Source organism: Mobula hypostoma, chromosome 3, assembly GCF_963921235.1.
Source record: "Mobula hypostoma chromosome 3, sMobHyp1.1, whole genome shotgun sequence".
NCBI lineage: Eukaryota > Metazoa > Chordata > Chondrichthyes > Myliobatiformes > Myliobatidae > Mobula > Mobula hypostoma.
The window spans coordinates 49,894,629-49,910,751 of NC_086099.1; the positions used below are offsets into that span (position 1 = coordinate 49,894,629).

General features: G+C 40.4%; 1 protein-coding gene across 4 annotated transcripts in view; it reads left to right on the forward strand.

Moving 5' to 3' along the window:
• Nucleotides 1–9,689: 9,689 nt before the first annotated feature.
• The window catches only part of trappc13 (trafficking protein particle complex subunit 13), a 66,051-nt gene continuing 59,617 nt past the window's right edge, over nucleotides 9,690–16,123 (forward strand). For all 4 annotated transcript variants that reach the window (XM_063043011.1, XM_063043012.1, XM_063043013.1 and 1 more), the window contains exon 1: nucleotides 9,690–9,745. In XM_063043011.1, the coding sequence (XP_062899081.1) occupies nucleotides 9,700–9,745 (46 nt within the window). In that variant the 5' untranslated portion in view covers nucleotides 9,690–9,699. The remainder of the gene's footprint in view (nucleotides 9,746–16,123) is intronic.

Here is a 16,123-nt window from a genome sequence, read left to right on the forward strand (position 1 = left end):
TCTTATCCAAATCAAATAAAATAATCTGATTTGTACAATCCAGATAAGTGTTACCAGATTGGCAATTTTTACCTTGGCATTCTTTCAAAACATTGTTGAGCGACGCAATAGAAACCATTGGAATTCATTGATGAAATGGGAGAATCTGTAGCCAATGGCAGTCACCGAGTACTATTTATCACAGAAGATATCAAGAATACCAAAGTGCATCATGTGTTTCTTCAAGACCTGAACTGTCTCACTCCTCACACTCCCCCTCCTCATAACGAGTGGGCCACCAACAATCTTGATAAATGGGTGCTGCTATGTCTTTACTGCACTTGGACTTTTGTTCTAAAGTCTTTCCTGAGATCACTTTGTCACCTTTATTATTCTTTGATTCTGATTATGTTCTGATTCAGTCTTACCTGACTTGGAGCCCATTACTCACCATAGCTACATGTAGCAAACTGGGTCCTGACGAAGGGTCTCGGCCTGAAACGTCGACTGCACCTCTTCCTACAGATGCTGCCTGGCCTGCTGCGTTCACCAGCAACTTTGATGTGTGTTGCTTGAATTTCCAGCATCTGCAGAATTCCTGTTGTTTTTGTTTCTTTTGCATTATAGTAACCATCAAAAAGCATTAGGAGTAACGCAACTCATAGCACATAAATAATTTAAATAGTGATATTAATACCAGCTAATGCTCCTTTCGAATGTTGCTGAAAGTAGTTTTTTTAAAGTTTTGAAAATCATTGTATTGCAAACAAGGGAGGTGTGTTTTGAAGTCTTGCATGTAAACTATACTTCCAGGTCACACACCTACCTGGAGAAATGCCACTAATGTTCCTGCAAAAGCCTCCAAATACACTGGGGATACATGGCAAATGGATTGTTTTATTGTTGTCTTGTTTTGTTCCGTTACTGCTGTTTGTGTTGTTGTCATGTTGAACATTGTGGCACCGGAATGAGTGGCATCACTCACCAGCTGCCCCCAGCACATCATTGGGTGTGTCGGTTGTCTATACAAATGAGGTATTTCACTGTATGTTTTGATGTACATGTGATAGACAAATGTGAATCTAAATCCCTTAACCACTTCCTCTGGCAGCTCATTTCAGGGATTAAAAAATGTTACCTCTCAGGTCTCATTTAAAATTCTCCCCTCATATCTATACCTTAAGGTACCTTAAAGTTGTTATGGCCAGGGATGGTAATGAGGATAAGCTCCCACTGCCCATTAAATGCTCCCAATGGTAGCAACTCAGATAGCCTCTGACAACCAAGCCCAACTCCTGGCCTTCATGTGTGGCCAGTGGAACTGTTTCTACTGACAGGAGAAGGGGCAAAGGTGGGTTACGGACACCTTAAAACTTTGGGGAGGTAGATCTTGTCAGCTGTGGTTGGCAGCTCATCTAGAAGGAAAACTCTGATCTCAAAACTCCTTTATCTCAAATACTCATTTAGGCGGAAGGCTTCGGGTGTAAACCCTGAGGAAAAATCCAGAGCAGGAGTCCCTAAGGCAGTCCTATGTTGACTGGCAACTCCTGTGATGCTGCTGGTGCCAAATTATATTGGTCTCTGCTGTTCCTTTGGGTTCATCAGATGTATGGAGAGGGGAGCTTGCTACATGGGCAACAGCTTGCTCTCCATATGGTACTGCACAGGCTTGTGTATCTAGACAGCCAGGATGCAACATCCATGGTTGACCCTGACCAGCGGAGGTCCCTGATATTTGTTTCAGTGTCTGCTGGTTTTGGACTCCCCAATCCTGGAGGAAAGACTGACTATGCACCTTATGCATTCCCCTCATAAGGTTATAAAGTTCTGTGAGGTCATCCTCATTCTCCTGCATGCCAAGGAATAAAGATCCAGTGTGGCCAGTGTCTTTCTATAACTCAGACCCTCTAGTCCAGGTAGCATACTCATAAATCTCTTTTGCACCCTCTCCAGATGGACAATGACTTTCCTGTAACAGGATGGCCAAAGCTGTACAGAATACTCCAGGTGTGGCCTCACCAACAACTTATATAACTACAACATAATGTCCCTATTCCTCAACTCGATACCCTAATTGATGAAGGCCAGCATGTTTCCTTCACCACCCTATCTACTTGCTTGGCTGCTTTCAGCCAACTGCGCACTCATCACCAAACTCTGGACCTGGGGAGTCAGCGGCTCCCTCTGTAACTGGATCCTTGACTACCTGACCAAGAGACCACAATCAGTAAGGACGGACAGCAACATCTCACCACAATCATTCAAACACTGGTGCACGATAAGGTTGTGTCCTCAGCCCTCCCACTCTACTCCTTGTACTCTTTGACTGCATGGCCTAATTTTGTTGTACTTCCATCTACAGGTTCTAGAATGGTGTGACTATAGTGGCTGTACCTCAAATGACAATGAGTTGGAGTACAGGAAGGAGATAGACAGCTCAGTAACATGGTGTCATAACAAGCTTTCTCTCAATATCAGCAAGACAAAAAAAAACTGGTCATTGATTCAGGAAGTACAGTGGTGTAAATGCTTCCGTCTATATCAATGGTGTTGAGCTGAGAGACCATAAGACTCTCAGAGAGAGTCTTGCTGAGAGTCTTATGCGACAATGTCTTTTTTATCATTCTTGCTATTATGAATGCTACTATGCAGCAGAATTAGGCCATCTGGCCCATCAAGTCTGCTCTGCCATTTAATCATGGCTGATCCTTTTATTCCTCTCTCCTCCTCAACCCCACCCAGTTCCCGGCCTTCTCCCCCAAACCTTTGATGCCATATTCAATCAAGAACCCATCAATCTCTGTCTTAAATACACGCAATGACGTGGCCTCCACAGCTGCACGTGGCAATAAATTCCACAAATTCACCACCCTTTGGCTAAAGAAATTTCTCTGTATCTTTGTTTTGAAAGGGCGCCCCCTATTCTGAGGCTATGCCCTCTTGTCCTAGACTCTCCCATCGGGGGAAACATTTTTTCCAGATCTACTCTGTCTAGGCCTTTCAATATTTGAACGCTTTCAATGAGATCCCTGCTCATCCTTCTGAATTCTAGCGAGTACAGATCCAGAGCCATCAAATGTTCCTGGTATCATAAACCTTTTATTCCCTGGAATCATCGTTGCAAACCTCCTCTGGACCCTCTCCAATGCCAGCACATCTTTTCTAAGTTGAGGGGCCCAAAACTGTTCACAGTACTCAAGGTGAGGCCTCATCAGTGCCTTATAAAGCCTCAGCATCACATTCTTGCTCTTGTATTCTAGACCTCTTGAAATGAATGCTAACATTGTATTTACCTTCCTCACCACTGACTCAACCTCCAAGTTAACCTTCGGGGTGCTCTGCACAAGGACTCCCAAGTCTCTCTGCATCTCAGATTCCTGGATTTTCTCCTCGTTTAGAAAATAGTCCGCACATTTATTTCTACTACCAAAGTGCATGCCCATGCATTTTCCAACATTGTATTTCATTTGCCACTTTCTTGCTCATTCTCCTAATCTGTCTAAGTCCTTCTGCTTCCTACCTGTTTCCTCAACACTACCTGCCCCTCCATCAATTTTTATTGATACACCAGAGAAAGCATTCTATTTGAACGTTGTCGTGACCTCTGTGGGCCAGTGCACCCATATTTATTAAATGTTGTCTTACCTAGAGTTGTTAAGCCCTTGTGCTTTCTATTTAATCTTGTCAAGGTTATTTTGACTCTCACGGGATTTCTGCGTACTGTGATTGTTTAAAGTGGGCTCCCAAATAGCACTTATCGCGAGGGCCTTGTGTTTCAAGAATGATTTGTCTCGCTGTGTCGCTTGGCTGAGCCACTGATGCTCTGTTGGAATGACTGTGAATAAACTCTTGTTTCTGCCTCTACGTGGGAGTCTGTCCTTCCTCTGCATCTGGGTTCAGTCGTTTGTCAGCTCTCACCATGACAGAATGTAAAACAGCTCAGTCCAGCAACTGCTCTGCGCGTAACCACGATAAACTGTAGAAAGTTGAAGTCGCAGATCAGTTTAAGATTTTTAAATAAAGTTTTTTTGGGTTCATTGGGATGGTTTTGGGGATAATGATGTGAGTTAGGCTTTAGGGACAGGGATGTGGGGGAATTAGAGGAGCTAGAATTTAGGCTGGAGTCTTAAGTCTTCACTTTGCGTTTAAAGGCCAGCAACACTGTTGTGGGACATCTGCTGACTGGGTCAAGGTGTCTGGTCGGATATCAGGCCGGCAGACCGGTGTGGACCAGGGCTGTTAGCCCCACCTCCCACTCCCCCCCCCACCCCACCCCACGTTAGTGTCTGATCAATGGGTTCTGGAGTCAGAGTTCATGCAGGCAGAGGGAGTGAGTTCTGATAACCCTGAGTTCCCAAATTCGTGAACTTGTGTTCTGGGTCCCATCGTCAGTGAGTCTGGATTTTGAGACATTATTCATTGATCCGTGTGTCTTGGGATGCCAAGGGTTGAACTGGGAGCCCGAAAGTTGAGGCCTGTTGGCCGGAGCCAAGTCTGCAAACCTCTGCGAGTCCACTGGGGAAGCCGAAACCTGAATCTACTGAAAGCTGGAGGCCTGTCCTGGGGTGCAAGGACTTGGTGATTGTGTGTCTGGGAGGGAAGAATGGGCCTTGTTTTTCTGTTGTTATTTTGTTGTGTATTGCTTTGTTGTGTTCTGTGTTGTTCTGCTGAGAATTGTGGGTATGCTATGTTGGTGCCAGAATATGTGGCAACACTTGCAGCCTGCCCCCAGCACAACCTTGGCTGTGTTGGTTGTTAATGCAAACAACACATTTCACTGTATGTTTTGATGTAAGCTTAATAAATAAACTTGAATCTTGAGAGTTGTGGGCACAGCACAGCACATCATAGAAATCTGCCCTCCCACAATGGACTCCTTCTGCACATCTCAGTACCTCAGTAAAGCAGCCATTACAATTAAGAATCTCACCCACCCCGGACAGTCCCTCGATGTCAATGTTCCTTCTAATTTGTAATGACCAACGTGCACAAAAATCTTGAGCTGTGCAACTTTTTGCCCAGTGACAACAACGTGTGCGCACTGAATTTTATATATAGAGGTATTCATTTCAACAACGAAAAAAACACCATCAATAAGAACTTTGATTTCATCTGGGTTTGATCATTTTCACTCTCATTCATCTGCACTCTCACAAAACATATGTTGCAGCATGTAGCGATGCAAATTCTTCAGCAGATTTTGCATCATGACAATACATGCAGGTAACACCAGTTTCTGTATAGTACATAAATATTTCTCATAACTGCACGTTCCTGACCTCATGAGCTTCTGGTGTAGCAGTTCCTACTGTTTCATTAACCATTCCATTTTAAATGAACTTGCAGTTCTTGTACACTTCACACTCTTTGCTTCTTTGGAATTCGACATAGTGAATCAATAATTTCTTCAATAAATACACTATAAATAAACCAGTTCTAAAATCTACAGACCAATCATTGCAAAATCCACATTGTCAACACCATCTACACCAGAAACTGGAAAAAATGTGATTGTGAATGATTGTGAAAATATACTTAACATGCCAATGAGGTAGAAGGTAACAACATTTAGCACACAGTTTAAATTCCGTGGTGCACTAGTAGCAAAAGATGTGTGTGTGCACACATGCACACATCTTAGAGGGAATATTTCTCATCTTCCCTCTTCCATTGGGACTGAAAGCACATACCACCAGCCTCTACCCTGCTGTTATAAGACTAATTGATTACATAGCACAATACGATGGATTCTTGACCTCACAAATCTATCTCGTTATGATCTGCAGCTTATTTTCTACCTGCACTACACTTTCTCTGCAGCTGTTACACTTTATTCTGCATTGTTTACTGCTTTACGTTGCTCCACCTCAATGCATTGTGTAATGATTTCATCTGTATGCCAGTATACAAGACAAACTTTCTATTGTCTCTCAGTTCGTTTGTTATGTGCCATATTGTATGATGTAGGTGATCATGCTCTTTCCATGACCATGATTGGTTGTTGGTAAATTTTTCTACAGAAGGGTTTTGCCATTGCGTTCTGAATCCACCAAACTAATATCAACTTTCCCTCTCAGGTACCTCTGTTCGGTGCCCTGCCATTCACTGTATAGGTTTGAATGTCCAAAATTTTTCACCTCATACTTAAGTAAATTAAAATCCATTTGCCATTTTTTAGCCTATCTCCCCATGTAATCACACTTTCTACTGCTGCAAGTAAGTTTTTCATTGCACCTGTGCATTTCATGCCAGAGAGTGGCAATTCATCGCAACCAGATCTCTACAGATTCATCCATTACTTATATTATAATTGTTCCACTTTGTAAAATCTAAATTTTGTGTTTCTGCTTGTACTTTATTCTGTTGTTGTTGTTTTACCTTGGACTACCTCAATGCATTGTGTGATGATTATATCTGAGAATAGTAAACAAGACACACTTTCTTTACCTGATACATGTGACAATAATATACCAATTCAAAGATCTCTTTGCAATTCATTGTAAAATGCTTCACTGTTAACAAGACCCTCATAACTTATTATCATCAGCAAACTTACTAATTGTGCTGTGTACATTCACATCAAAATCACTTACCTGAATAATGAGTAACAACAATAAATAATGAATAACAACACTGACCGCTGGGGCACCCCCAAAAGTCACAGGCCTCCAGTGAGAGAATCAATTGTCAACCATCACCTTCCACGTCCTATCATTGATCCCATTCTAAATCCACCTCACTAGCTCCCCCTGAATCTCATGTGACCCAATCTTCTAGATCAGCCTGCCATGTGAAACCTTGTCAGAGGCCTGACCAAAGTCCATATAGTCAACATCCAATACTCTACATTCATCTATCCCCTTATATATGCCTTTGAAAAACTCCAAAGTGTTTATTAGATATGACCTCCCATGCACAAAACCTTTCTGACTATTCCTGATCAGGCATTGACTCTTCATGTTGTCAAAACCTCCCTCCTACTAACTGTTGGGATCCCTAGACCATGTCCACTCAAAGTGGAGAAGCAGCATTCAAGATTACACTGAGAATGTCTATGCATCCAGATTATCAGAAGTTCCATGAAAATGCAGAATCATACACCAGCTCATAAATTGCCCTCTGTCCCATCAGTGCAAAGTCTTTCTGTCCCGCATTAGGATCATCATTCAATTCAACTGGCATGGGAGAAGTCATCCACACGTACTCCCAGGGGTTCAACTAAGAATAAATGCAAGTTTAGAAAAAGTATAATAAAATCTAAAAGGCACAAGAGACTGCAGACATTGGAAATCTGGAGCAACATACCATGACACTGACAGAACTCACTGGGTCAGGCAGCATCAGAGGAGAGAAATGGCCAGTCGACAGTTCAAGCCGAAAACTTTCATCTGGAGTAGAAAGATAGAGATGAGAATAGCCGGTATAAAAGATGAAACAAGAGCTGCTTGGTAGATGAGGGAGGGATGAGAATGGGAATAATTTCAGAAGCTGGAAGGTGATAGGTGGATGTGATAAAGAGTCTAAAAAAGTGGAATCTGATAGGCGATGATAGTAGATCATGGAATTAAGGGAGGTAGGTGGAGAGTGGAACCAATGGGAAGAGTGTGTGGGTGATGGGCAGGTTGGATCAAGAGGATAGATAGAGAAAAGAAAAATCGTTGTAGGGAAGGTGGGTTGGTTGTTTGAGAAATTGTTTGAAGTAGCTATAGGAGTCATTGGGTTTGCAGACATCCCACCCCGCAAAAACTCATTTCAGGGAGGTAGCATCCCCGCCCCCCGCAACCCCATATCCACCCCCTCCCTCGGCCGACCTCCAAGGGTGTATGTAATACTTTGATTAGTGATTTTGTCGAATCTGTAAACCAAGTTGGGTATATGCAGAAAATGTGACATTAAAATATGTACTTATATTATCATGTTTATTCTATTACAACTTTAAGCAAGTCTATGGGGAGTTTGGCCTCATCACGTAGGACATCAATAGCGTAGCTCCTTAGCAGCCAGCCAGCTAGTTTAAATAATGTTAGGTATGCTAATGAACGAATGACACCTGTTAAACTCACCTCAACATGTCTTTTACAGTCTTAACCCACCATGGGCAATAGAAAAGTCACTGTTGCAAACAGTGCAGTGAGCAACACTGTCATTATTTTTGAGGTTGACTGTAAAGCCCGCCCACAGAGAAAACTGATAGGTCTACGTAGCAGGGGTCCCCAACCTTTTTTGCACCGCGGACTGGCCGACCGGAGTGGGGGAGGTGTTAATCACGACCGGAATATAGGTGATAGGTCACTATAAGTCACTTATAAGTGGCTAATACACTCAATTTCGTTTCTAAAAGGGCTTATCTAACGAATTTAATATTAAACACACAGCGCATATTTTCCTCACATGTTTATAGTGATAAGTCAATTATAAGTCAATAGCATCATAACATTTTAAGTAACATTTGGATATTAAACACACAGCGCATATTTTCCTCATATAAAATCATGGCAACACACCAATATTGCTGAATCAGTAGGAGCCCTGGGCTTGTTTTCCTGCAATAAGGCGGTCCCATTGAGGGGTAATGGGAGACAGCGATACTCGAAGGGGGTTCCTTATGTCCAGTCTATTCCACAATTTTGTTTTCATTGCATTCATTGCAGAAAACCCCGCTTCGCAGAGATACATTGGAAATGGAAGCAACGTTTTCAGTGCTTTCGTGGCTATCTCAGGATATTCAGCCTTGACTTTGATCCAGAATGCTGGCAGATATGTTATGTCAAGCATACTTTTCAGCCCACCATCATTTGCAAGATCGAGAAGTTGATCTTCCCATGCTGACATGGGATGACGCGTGCGTAATGACCTCGCGTGCGTTCAATTTCAATAGTAGCCGTGACAGGGAATGAGGAAAGGTGCAGCTGACTCATATCGCCAAATCATATCTTTCCCTCGCGGCCCGGTGGTTGAGGACCACTCTTAGCACGAAGAGAGGGCAATCAGGATGCTCACTCTCCCTCTCCCTCTCTTTCTCAAAAAAATCGATTTCTGGGATATTGTATATAATTTCCGGGCATCAGGGAGCTGCTATCAATATGCGGGAGATTCCCGGAACTTCCAGGAGAGGTGGGATCTCTGGGTTTGTAGAAGTTGTTGATGGATAATGTCTCCTGAGATGGAGGTAGAGAGAGGTCAAGAAAGAGGAGAGAGGTGTAGGAAATCGACCTATGAATTTGAGAGCAAGGTGGAAGCTGGGATCGAAGTTGATGAGCGCCATGTTTGTGTTATGGCTATGATATTCCAGTACTCAAAGCTAATCTAAGCTCTGAGTTCATCTGCCTTAACAGTCAAGACCCTTGGCAATGTAACATATGTAACAGTAGAGTTGGAGGAGGGTTTGAAAATTAATTGCTTCTTTCAGCTTCCAAAAAGACAGGAACGGCTGGGGCAGAAGCAAATATTCTGGCTACACCTTTGGTTTGGAGAAAATGAGAAAAGAGGAATTAAAACTCATACAGTGTATTTGCAGAAAAAAAACTTATGAATACAGATAAAATCTTTAAAAAACATTCAATAAGATGTGATTGGGACATGGGGCTGCTGTCGAATTTCCCTCTAGTAGTCACAGTTTATCATTGTTTGTGTTTTGAAATCTGTTGTATCGCAGTTCTCACTTTGTCCACTGTCGGGGCCCGTAAAGCAGTTCGCGCATGCGGGTTGGGAGCGGTGAAGATGGACGTGAATCAGCCGAAGCAGGAGCATCTGCTCGCTCTGAAAGGTAACGTGTGACGCCGGGGCTGTAGCGATGAAAATCAACGGCGGGAGCTTGGGGTCGGGGCGGGGTGTTCAAGCAGCGGCCAAGCGAAGCAGGCGAACTTAGTACTGGTCATTCAGTAGCTCTGCGAACCAATCTTTACTGTGATTTTTGGCCCCATTAATCAGCCGGTGTTCGGGGTTGGGATCTGTTTCCCTGGCCGATCTGGGGACAGGAGCACAACAACCAGACGTGTTCGCAGGTAAACCCCGCGCACATTTCTCATGAATGGCTCAAGGCAGAAAATAGGTGGTTCAATGAATTTTCCTGCAAATGTTCAAGATCTTCGCAACTTCCGTTTAAATGCTGAGTTATTGTCAGTTGTACTATGTATTAAATCTGAAATAAGATGCGTCAGCGACCTTTGCCCTTCAATTCGAATAAAAATCCATTCAGTCCCACGGGCGTTTATTAACTTAATTCACGTGGATAGGGAAATCAGGTGACTTGTTTGGTAAGGGAAATTCACTCTGGCGAAGGATCCTGTCGGTAAACTTTGCTTCTGTAGTTGGTTACAATTTAGCTACAGTCATTAACACTGTATTGAAAGATCTGATTATTCATTAAATCGTACGTCATTCAAACGGGCTCTTTGGCTCAATTTGTCCGTGCTGATTGAGTGCCTGGTTAACGAATCCTATCTGCCTGCATTTGGCCCATTGTTCTTCAAACCCCTCCAATCTATGTACTTAACTAGATGGTTTTCAAATGTTGCTAGTGTGTGTACTTCAGCCACTATTTCTGGCAGCTCATTCCAAATGGGCATCAACATTTGTGTGAAGAGTCTGCCCCTTTTTTAAAATCTCTTGCCTCTGATCTTAACTGTGCCCTCTTGTTTTCGCACCACTTCCTGGGAAATAAGTCCTGACGAAGGGTCTCGGCCTGAAACGTCGACTGTACCTCTTCCTAGAGATGCTGCCTGGCCTGCTGTGTTCACCAGCAACTTTGATGTGTATTGTTTGAATTTCCAGCATCTGCAGAATTCCTGTTGTTTGTCCTATGCATTTTCATCCTGTCAGTGCTAACTGTGAGCTTGGAAACTTCCACTAGGTCAACCTTCAATCTCCTATGTTCCAAGGAATAAAATCTTAGTCAATGCAACCTCCCCTTTTAACTGGGACTTGTAAAGTCCAGGCAACACCCTCGTAAATATTTTATGCACTTATTCTAATTTAATAACATCTTTCCTATAATGGGGCTGTGATCTATGTGGTTGGACCAGGATGGGCTATTGTGATGTTCACTCCTACCAATCTGAAGCTCTCAACTCTTTCAATCTTTGCACCATTGATGTAAATAGGAGCATGTGCACAGATGCTTTTCCTGAAGTCCATGACCATCTCCTTTGTTAATATTGAGGGAAAGATTGTTTTCTTGATACCATGTTATAAAGCTTTATTTACTACTTGCATTCCAATTCATTGTTATTTGAGATACAGCCCACAACGTTGGTATCTGCAAATTTGTTTACTTGGAGTTAGTGCAGAAACTAGCCACACAGTCTTGTGTGTATAGGGAGTAAATTAAGGAGCTGAGGATGCAGTATTGTGGGGCACTAGTGTTGAGAAAAATCATAGCAGAGGTGTTGCTGCTTACCCTCAGTAATACCGTTGGAGGTATTAAACCCATTTTTCTAATATTCTTGTATGTTTTAGCTGCATTCATTGATACATCATTCAGAATTTATGGAACTTGAAGTTTATTATTCCTCAGAGTGATTATGTACCAAGTCTCCCAATTCCTTGCTTCAGTTGCAAAACACAATTCTTTTTCTTCCGAAAGAAATTTGTCAACTTTTCTTTTGTTATTCTTGTTATCCACTACAAATTTCACTTTCCATAGTTTTTTTTTGCAAGTGTTAATGAGTTTGTTATTCCATTGATCTCACAGTGCCATGATTTTGTAAATAGTCTTTAGTTTTCTTTCATATTTCACCCCCTTTTTTGGCTGTGGTTTTTAGTAAGCCCAAGCACCTTTCCCCTTTTTGAAGTATGTAATCATCCTAAATTAATTTTGCAGCAGTCTATCTTTCATTTGCAGTTATAATTAGTCAGTTCGATGTCATGTTTGTTTTCTTATGTTTGAAAATAGTTATAACCAATGCTTATAAAATCTTCCTTTTTTTCTCTCTTTAAACTCAAATTTACCATAAATTCTCTTATTGTGGGATTAGTAACTTTTTTACTCATTGCTAATAGGGCTTGGCCTCTCAGTTTTACAACATATTTCCCCAGAAATCAATCTTTAATCTATACAGGAAATTGAGTAAGTTTCTGACTGTGCTACTATGACCCTCATTATGAAAAATAAAAGAACTTCTCTTTTACCCTATGCATCTCTAATCTTCAAATACTGTAGTACGGATTATCACGTCATTACAGCCATTGGTTCTGTGGATGCTCCCAGTGCAATTTAACGTTTTTATTTCTAACCTTTAAAAGTTAATGCTGCTTTTCTCTTGTAAAATGTTTTCAATAAGGCTATCCTTGTCCTCCCAGATTTCCTGTTCAAGTTCTTTGAAAGGCTGGAATATTTACTTCCCTAGCATGAACAGTTTTTAGCCATAACTCTTCGTTGGCTATATTTTGCACTGAGAGCCATGGTGAGAATTAGTAGAGGCTTGTGGATATAGAGATCTTTCCTGTTGGTGTCAGTTTTCTTTACTCAATACAAGTGGCAACATTGAACCACTAATCTGCATCTACAAATAGCAGTATTTTTAAAATTAATGATAGCTTGATGCATAGTATATTGTACTAACATTTATTCACGACAAAATTTAAAGTATTTTAAACCAATGAATTACTTTAAAAATCTAGTCATGCTTGTTCTGCTGACAGTGCAGCAGTGGGATAATTGGGCAGTTGATCCTTTTCCCTTCTACCTGCCTACAAAAATATATTAAATAATATCGTACACAATCGGTGTCTGGTTACAAAGATCCAGAAGTCTAGAATTTGCATGCATTTAGAATGAGTTCATGACTGTGTGTGAACCAAAATGTGCCATTGTTTTTGAGGAATATTTTGAAATTTGCTGTTTTTAGTTTAAGCTTTGCTGACAAAATTCAAAGACATTTATTTCTGCAGGGTAGCGCTTCCTGAAGGGGATTGACTGATGCATCTCAATTTTATACTTCTGCATGAAGCACTTTTATCTTCTAACCTGTGTAAAATATGTGAAGGAATTGTGCTGTGATTCAAAAGTTACGGAAATACAAGGAGAAAAATCTTCACGGGCCGAAAATTCAACATGGGAAACCTAGTTGGTACTCAGAGTCATCGTTAATATGGAGTTAGTAGTACATTATCGAACTAATCAAGACTGCTCAGAGCTGTCACAGATCGCAGAAAGATTGCTAGAAGACTTCCCTCAGAGACCACTACCAAGATTCACACCGTGGTTTCCAAACAATCTACAAAGTTTACCATTGAAGCCTCAAAAACGCCCACCAATTGTTTCAAAAGAAGAGACAAAGATAAATGATAAATATGTGGTTGAGAGAGAATTCAAAGCAAAAGCTCCAAATTATGATTGTATGGATAGTCTTCTAGAGTTTTCCACAAATTCGCAAAGGGAGACTCCTGTGATTGAGGTCGCTGCAGTGGAATTTTTTTCAGGAATTGGTTCGCAATGTGGAATTACAACTAATGAATACAGGTCCTGGAGTATTGCAACACACAGCAGACAATGGAGAAAGAATACTTCTACAATCAGTCAAAATTTTCAGATAATCAAGGAAAAGTACCAGTTGCACTCTTTTCAAAGGGTAAAATGGGTTATTGATCAATCCAATTGTGGTTCCCAGAAACTACAGGAAGTCTGGGTAAAACTGGGCAGTGTTATTAAATATGGTCAGCTTCCTGGTTGCAATGCTAAAATACATGTACATCACGGTCAAATATGGATTTTCTGTGACCTTCTGTGCTGTGAATATGTTGGTAATCTGATTAAACAAGTATTAAATCTTACGGGAAAAATCAACTTACTTGTACGTGGACATGGTATTATTTATAAGTTATAGTTAAATGTTATTTTAAAAACAAACTGCATTTGATATATATGAATTCCACGATACTGTCTGTGGGCTTTAAACCTAAACTTGCATATAATGCTGTAAATTTGTATGTAATACTGTAAATATGTATTTGCATGTAATGCTGATTAAATAATCAAACTGTCTTAATTTTGGAGAGATCATTATTTTGGGTGCCAGGTGTTGCTCCTCTATCCTCAGAGAAAACAGTTGCTCAAATCTCATTCCAGCAGTAGTAAGGGAAATTTTATTGTGATTGGAGTGATTTTATCTTCAGAGATATTAAACTATTCAGTAAATGTAAAATATTCTGAGGCACTATAGAAAGACGAATAATAGAATTTTGTCCAATACTATAGCAATATTGAATCCTCAAGCAATATCACCAAAACCAGATAACAGGTGATTAGCAAATTGCAATTTGGATTGTGCTGTGTGTGCATTGACCACTATTTCTTGCACCATAACAGTTTAAGATACTTAATTAGCTTTAAGTGGCCAAGGTTGTTCTGGCATGCCAAGAGTTATATAATTCTTTTTCTCTATTTATAAAGGGGGTCTTTTTCCTGTTTTGCAGAGTTCTGTGAGACTAGTTGATTTTCATTAGAATTAGCTATTTTATAAGACTTCAACATTTTTAGAAGAAAAGTGTGCTTATTAGTGATTGTATTTTATGGATGTGTTTTATTGAGGCTCTGCATAAAGTTATATTGTCAGTATAATGCTGTGATTCTCAGGAATGGAAGGTTAGATTTTGCTAGTCATTGTGAAGTTGGACATTTGAATTGATATGGTGGTTTTAGTGCCACAGTTGGCTTCATCCTCAGAGCAGAACTGAGGAAGAAAAGGCAAAAGCTTTTGTCTTCTGATTGTTATCTTCTGATCTTTGCTGGGAGAGTATTAGTTTGAGCACAAGCTCAAGCTTGATTATAGTCAGTCTCCATAATTGATTTGATTGTTGATATTTGTGTATGCTCACTTTTGATCAGTTGGAAGTATTTGGATGACATAGCCTTGCTGATGCTGTGTTAACATTCCAACATGAGAGAAAAGATGTGGCACAGTGGAAGTAAAAGATGTTGCAAACAATCTGAATAAGTGTATATTGTCTTCACCTCTTCAATAGAAGATATTCCAATTGTGATGCTGACATTACAATCAGGAGCTACACCAGTGAGGATTCTACTTTATATAGTATTATTAAGAAATTACAAAAATGGGATTGAAGAAGAACAATTTTGATCAGAAAATAGCAATTATTTAACAGATTATCTTAACTCTGTCCTTCGTGGACCAGGCTATAATCGAATGGAATCTGTGGCTATTATTAGCTAAAAATTGCCCTATCAACTTGGCAAGTTTAATATGAATCTCAGATAGCCAAAGAAACAGTTTGTCCTTATGATAGAAGCGAATTCTGGTTCTATGTCTTAATGAAAAATGTGTTAGCACAGTAATGTATTTCATTTTTAGTACAACATTTTCGGTTGAGAAGGGAGGGGCATAATTGTTGGAAGTGAGTCGAGACTGCAAGACTGAATAAACCCATCCAACTCTTCTGTCGCTAAGAAAATGACATGAATAAAAGCTTGGTACTTGCAAATACAATGAAAATAAATGTTCTTAAAAATATATAGCATTTGTCACTATTTTTCATACCAGTTTGATATTCATTTGTTAAATTTCAAATGTGTCTTCAATCTCTACATTTGTGGAATCTACTGTATAATGTTACTTTTAATCTATGGATGCTATTTTTAAATTTATAAATGCTTTATAGTATGTGATTTACAATTTCTGTGTCAGTGGACAATTAACCAACTTGCCCAAAAGTCAATGAGCCATCACAATTTTGAGCAACACACATCAAAGTTGCTGGTGAACGCAGCAGGCCAGGCAGCATCTCTAAGAAGAGGTATATTTGATGTTTCAGGCTGAGACCCTTTGTCTTGATGTGTGTTGCTTGAATTTCCAGCATCTGCAGAATTCCTGTTGTTTGCGTCACAATTTTGAGTCCACTTTGCATCCTTAGGCTAAATGAGAGTATTTTTTATTAGGATTATGTATTAGGACTAAAAGAAGTTGCATTTTGAGTATTTGCACACAGCAAAATATCAGGCTTTATGCATTTGTATATGGGAAAATTATTTGTTCTTTTTCAGAGTTGAATCATGTATAAAAATGACCATGGAGAAGGACAATGAAACTTTGTCCTTTTCATCTAGGAACACGTTGGTGTATCCTGCTGTTTTTAAAAAAAAATGTTTTATTAGACCATAAGCTATAGGAACAGAATTAGGCCATTT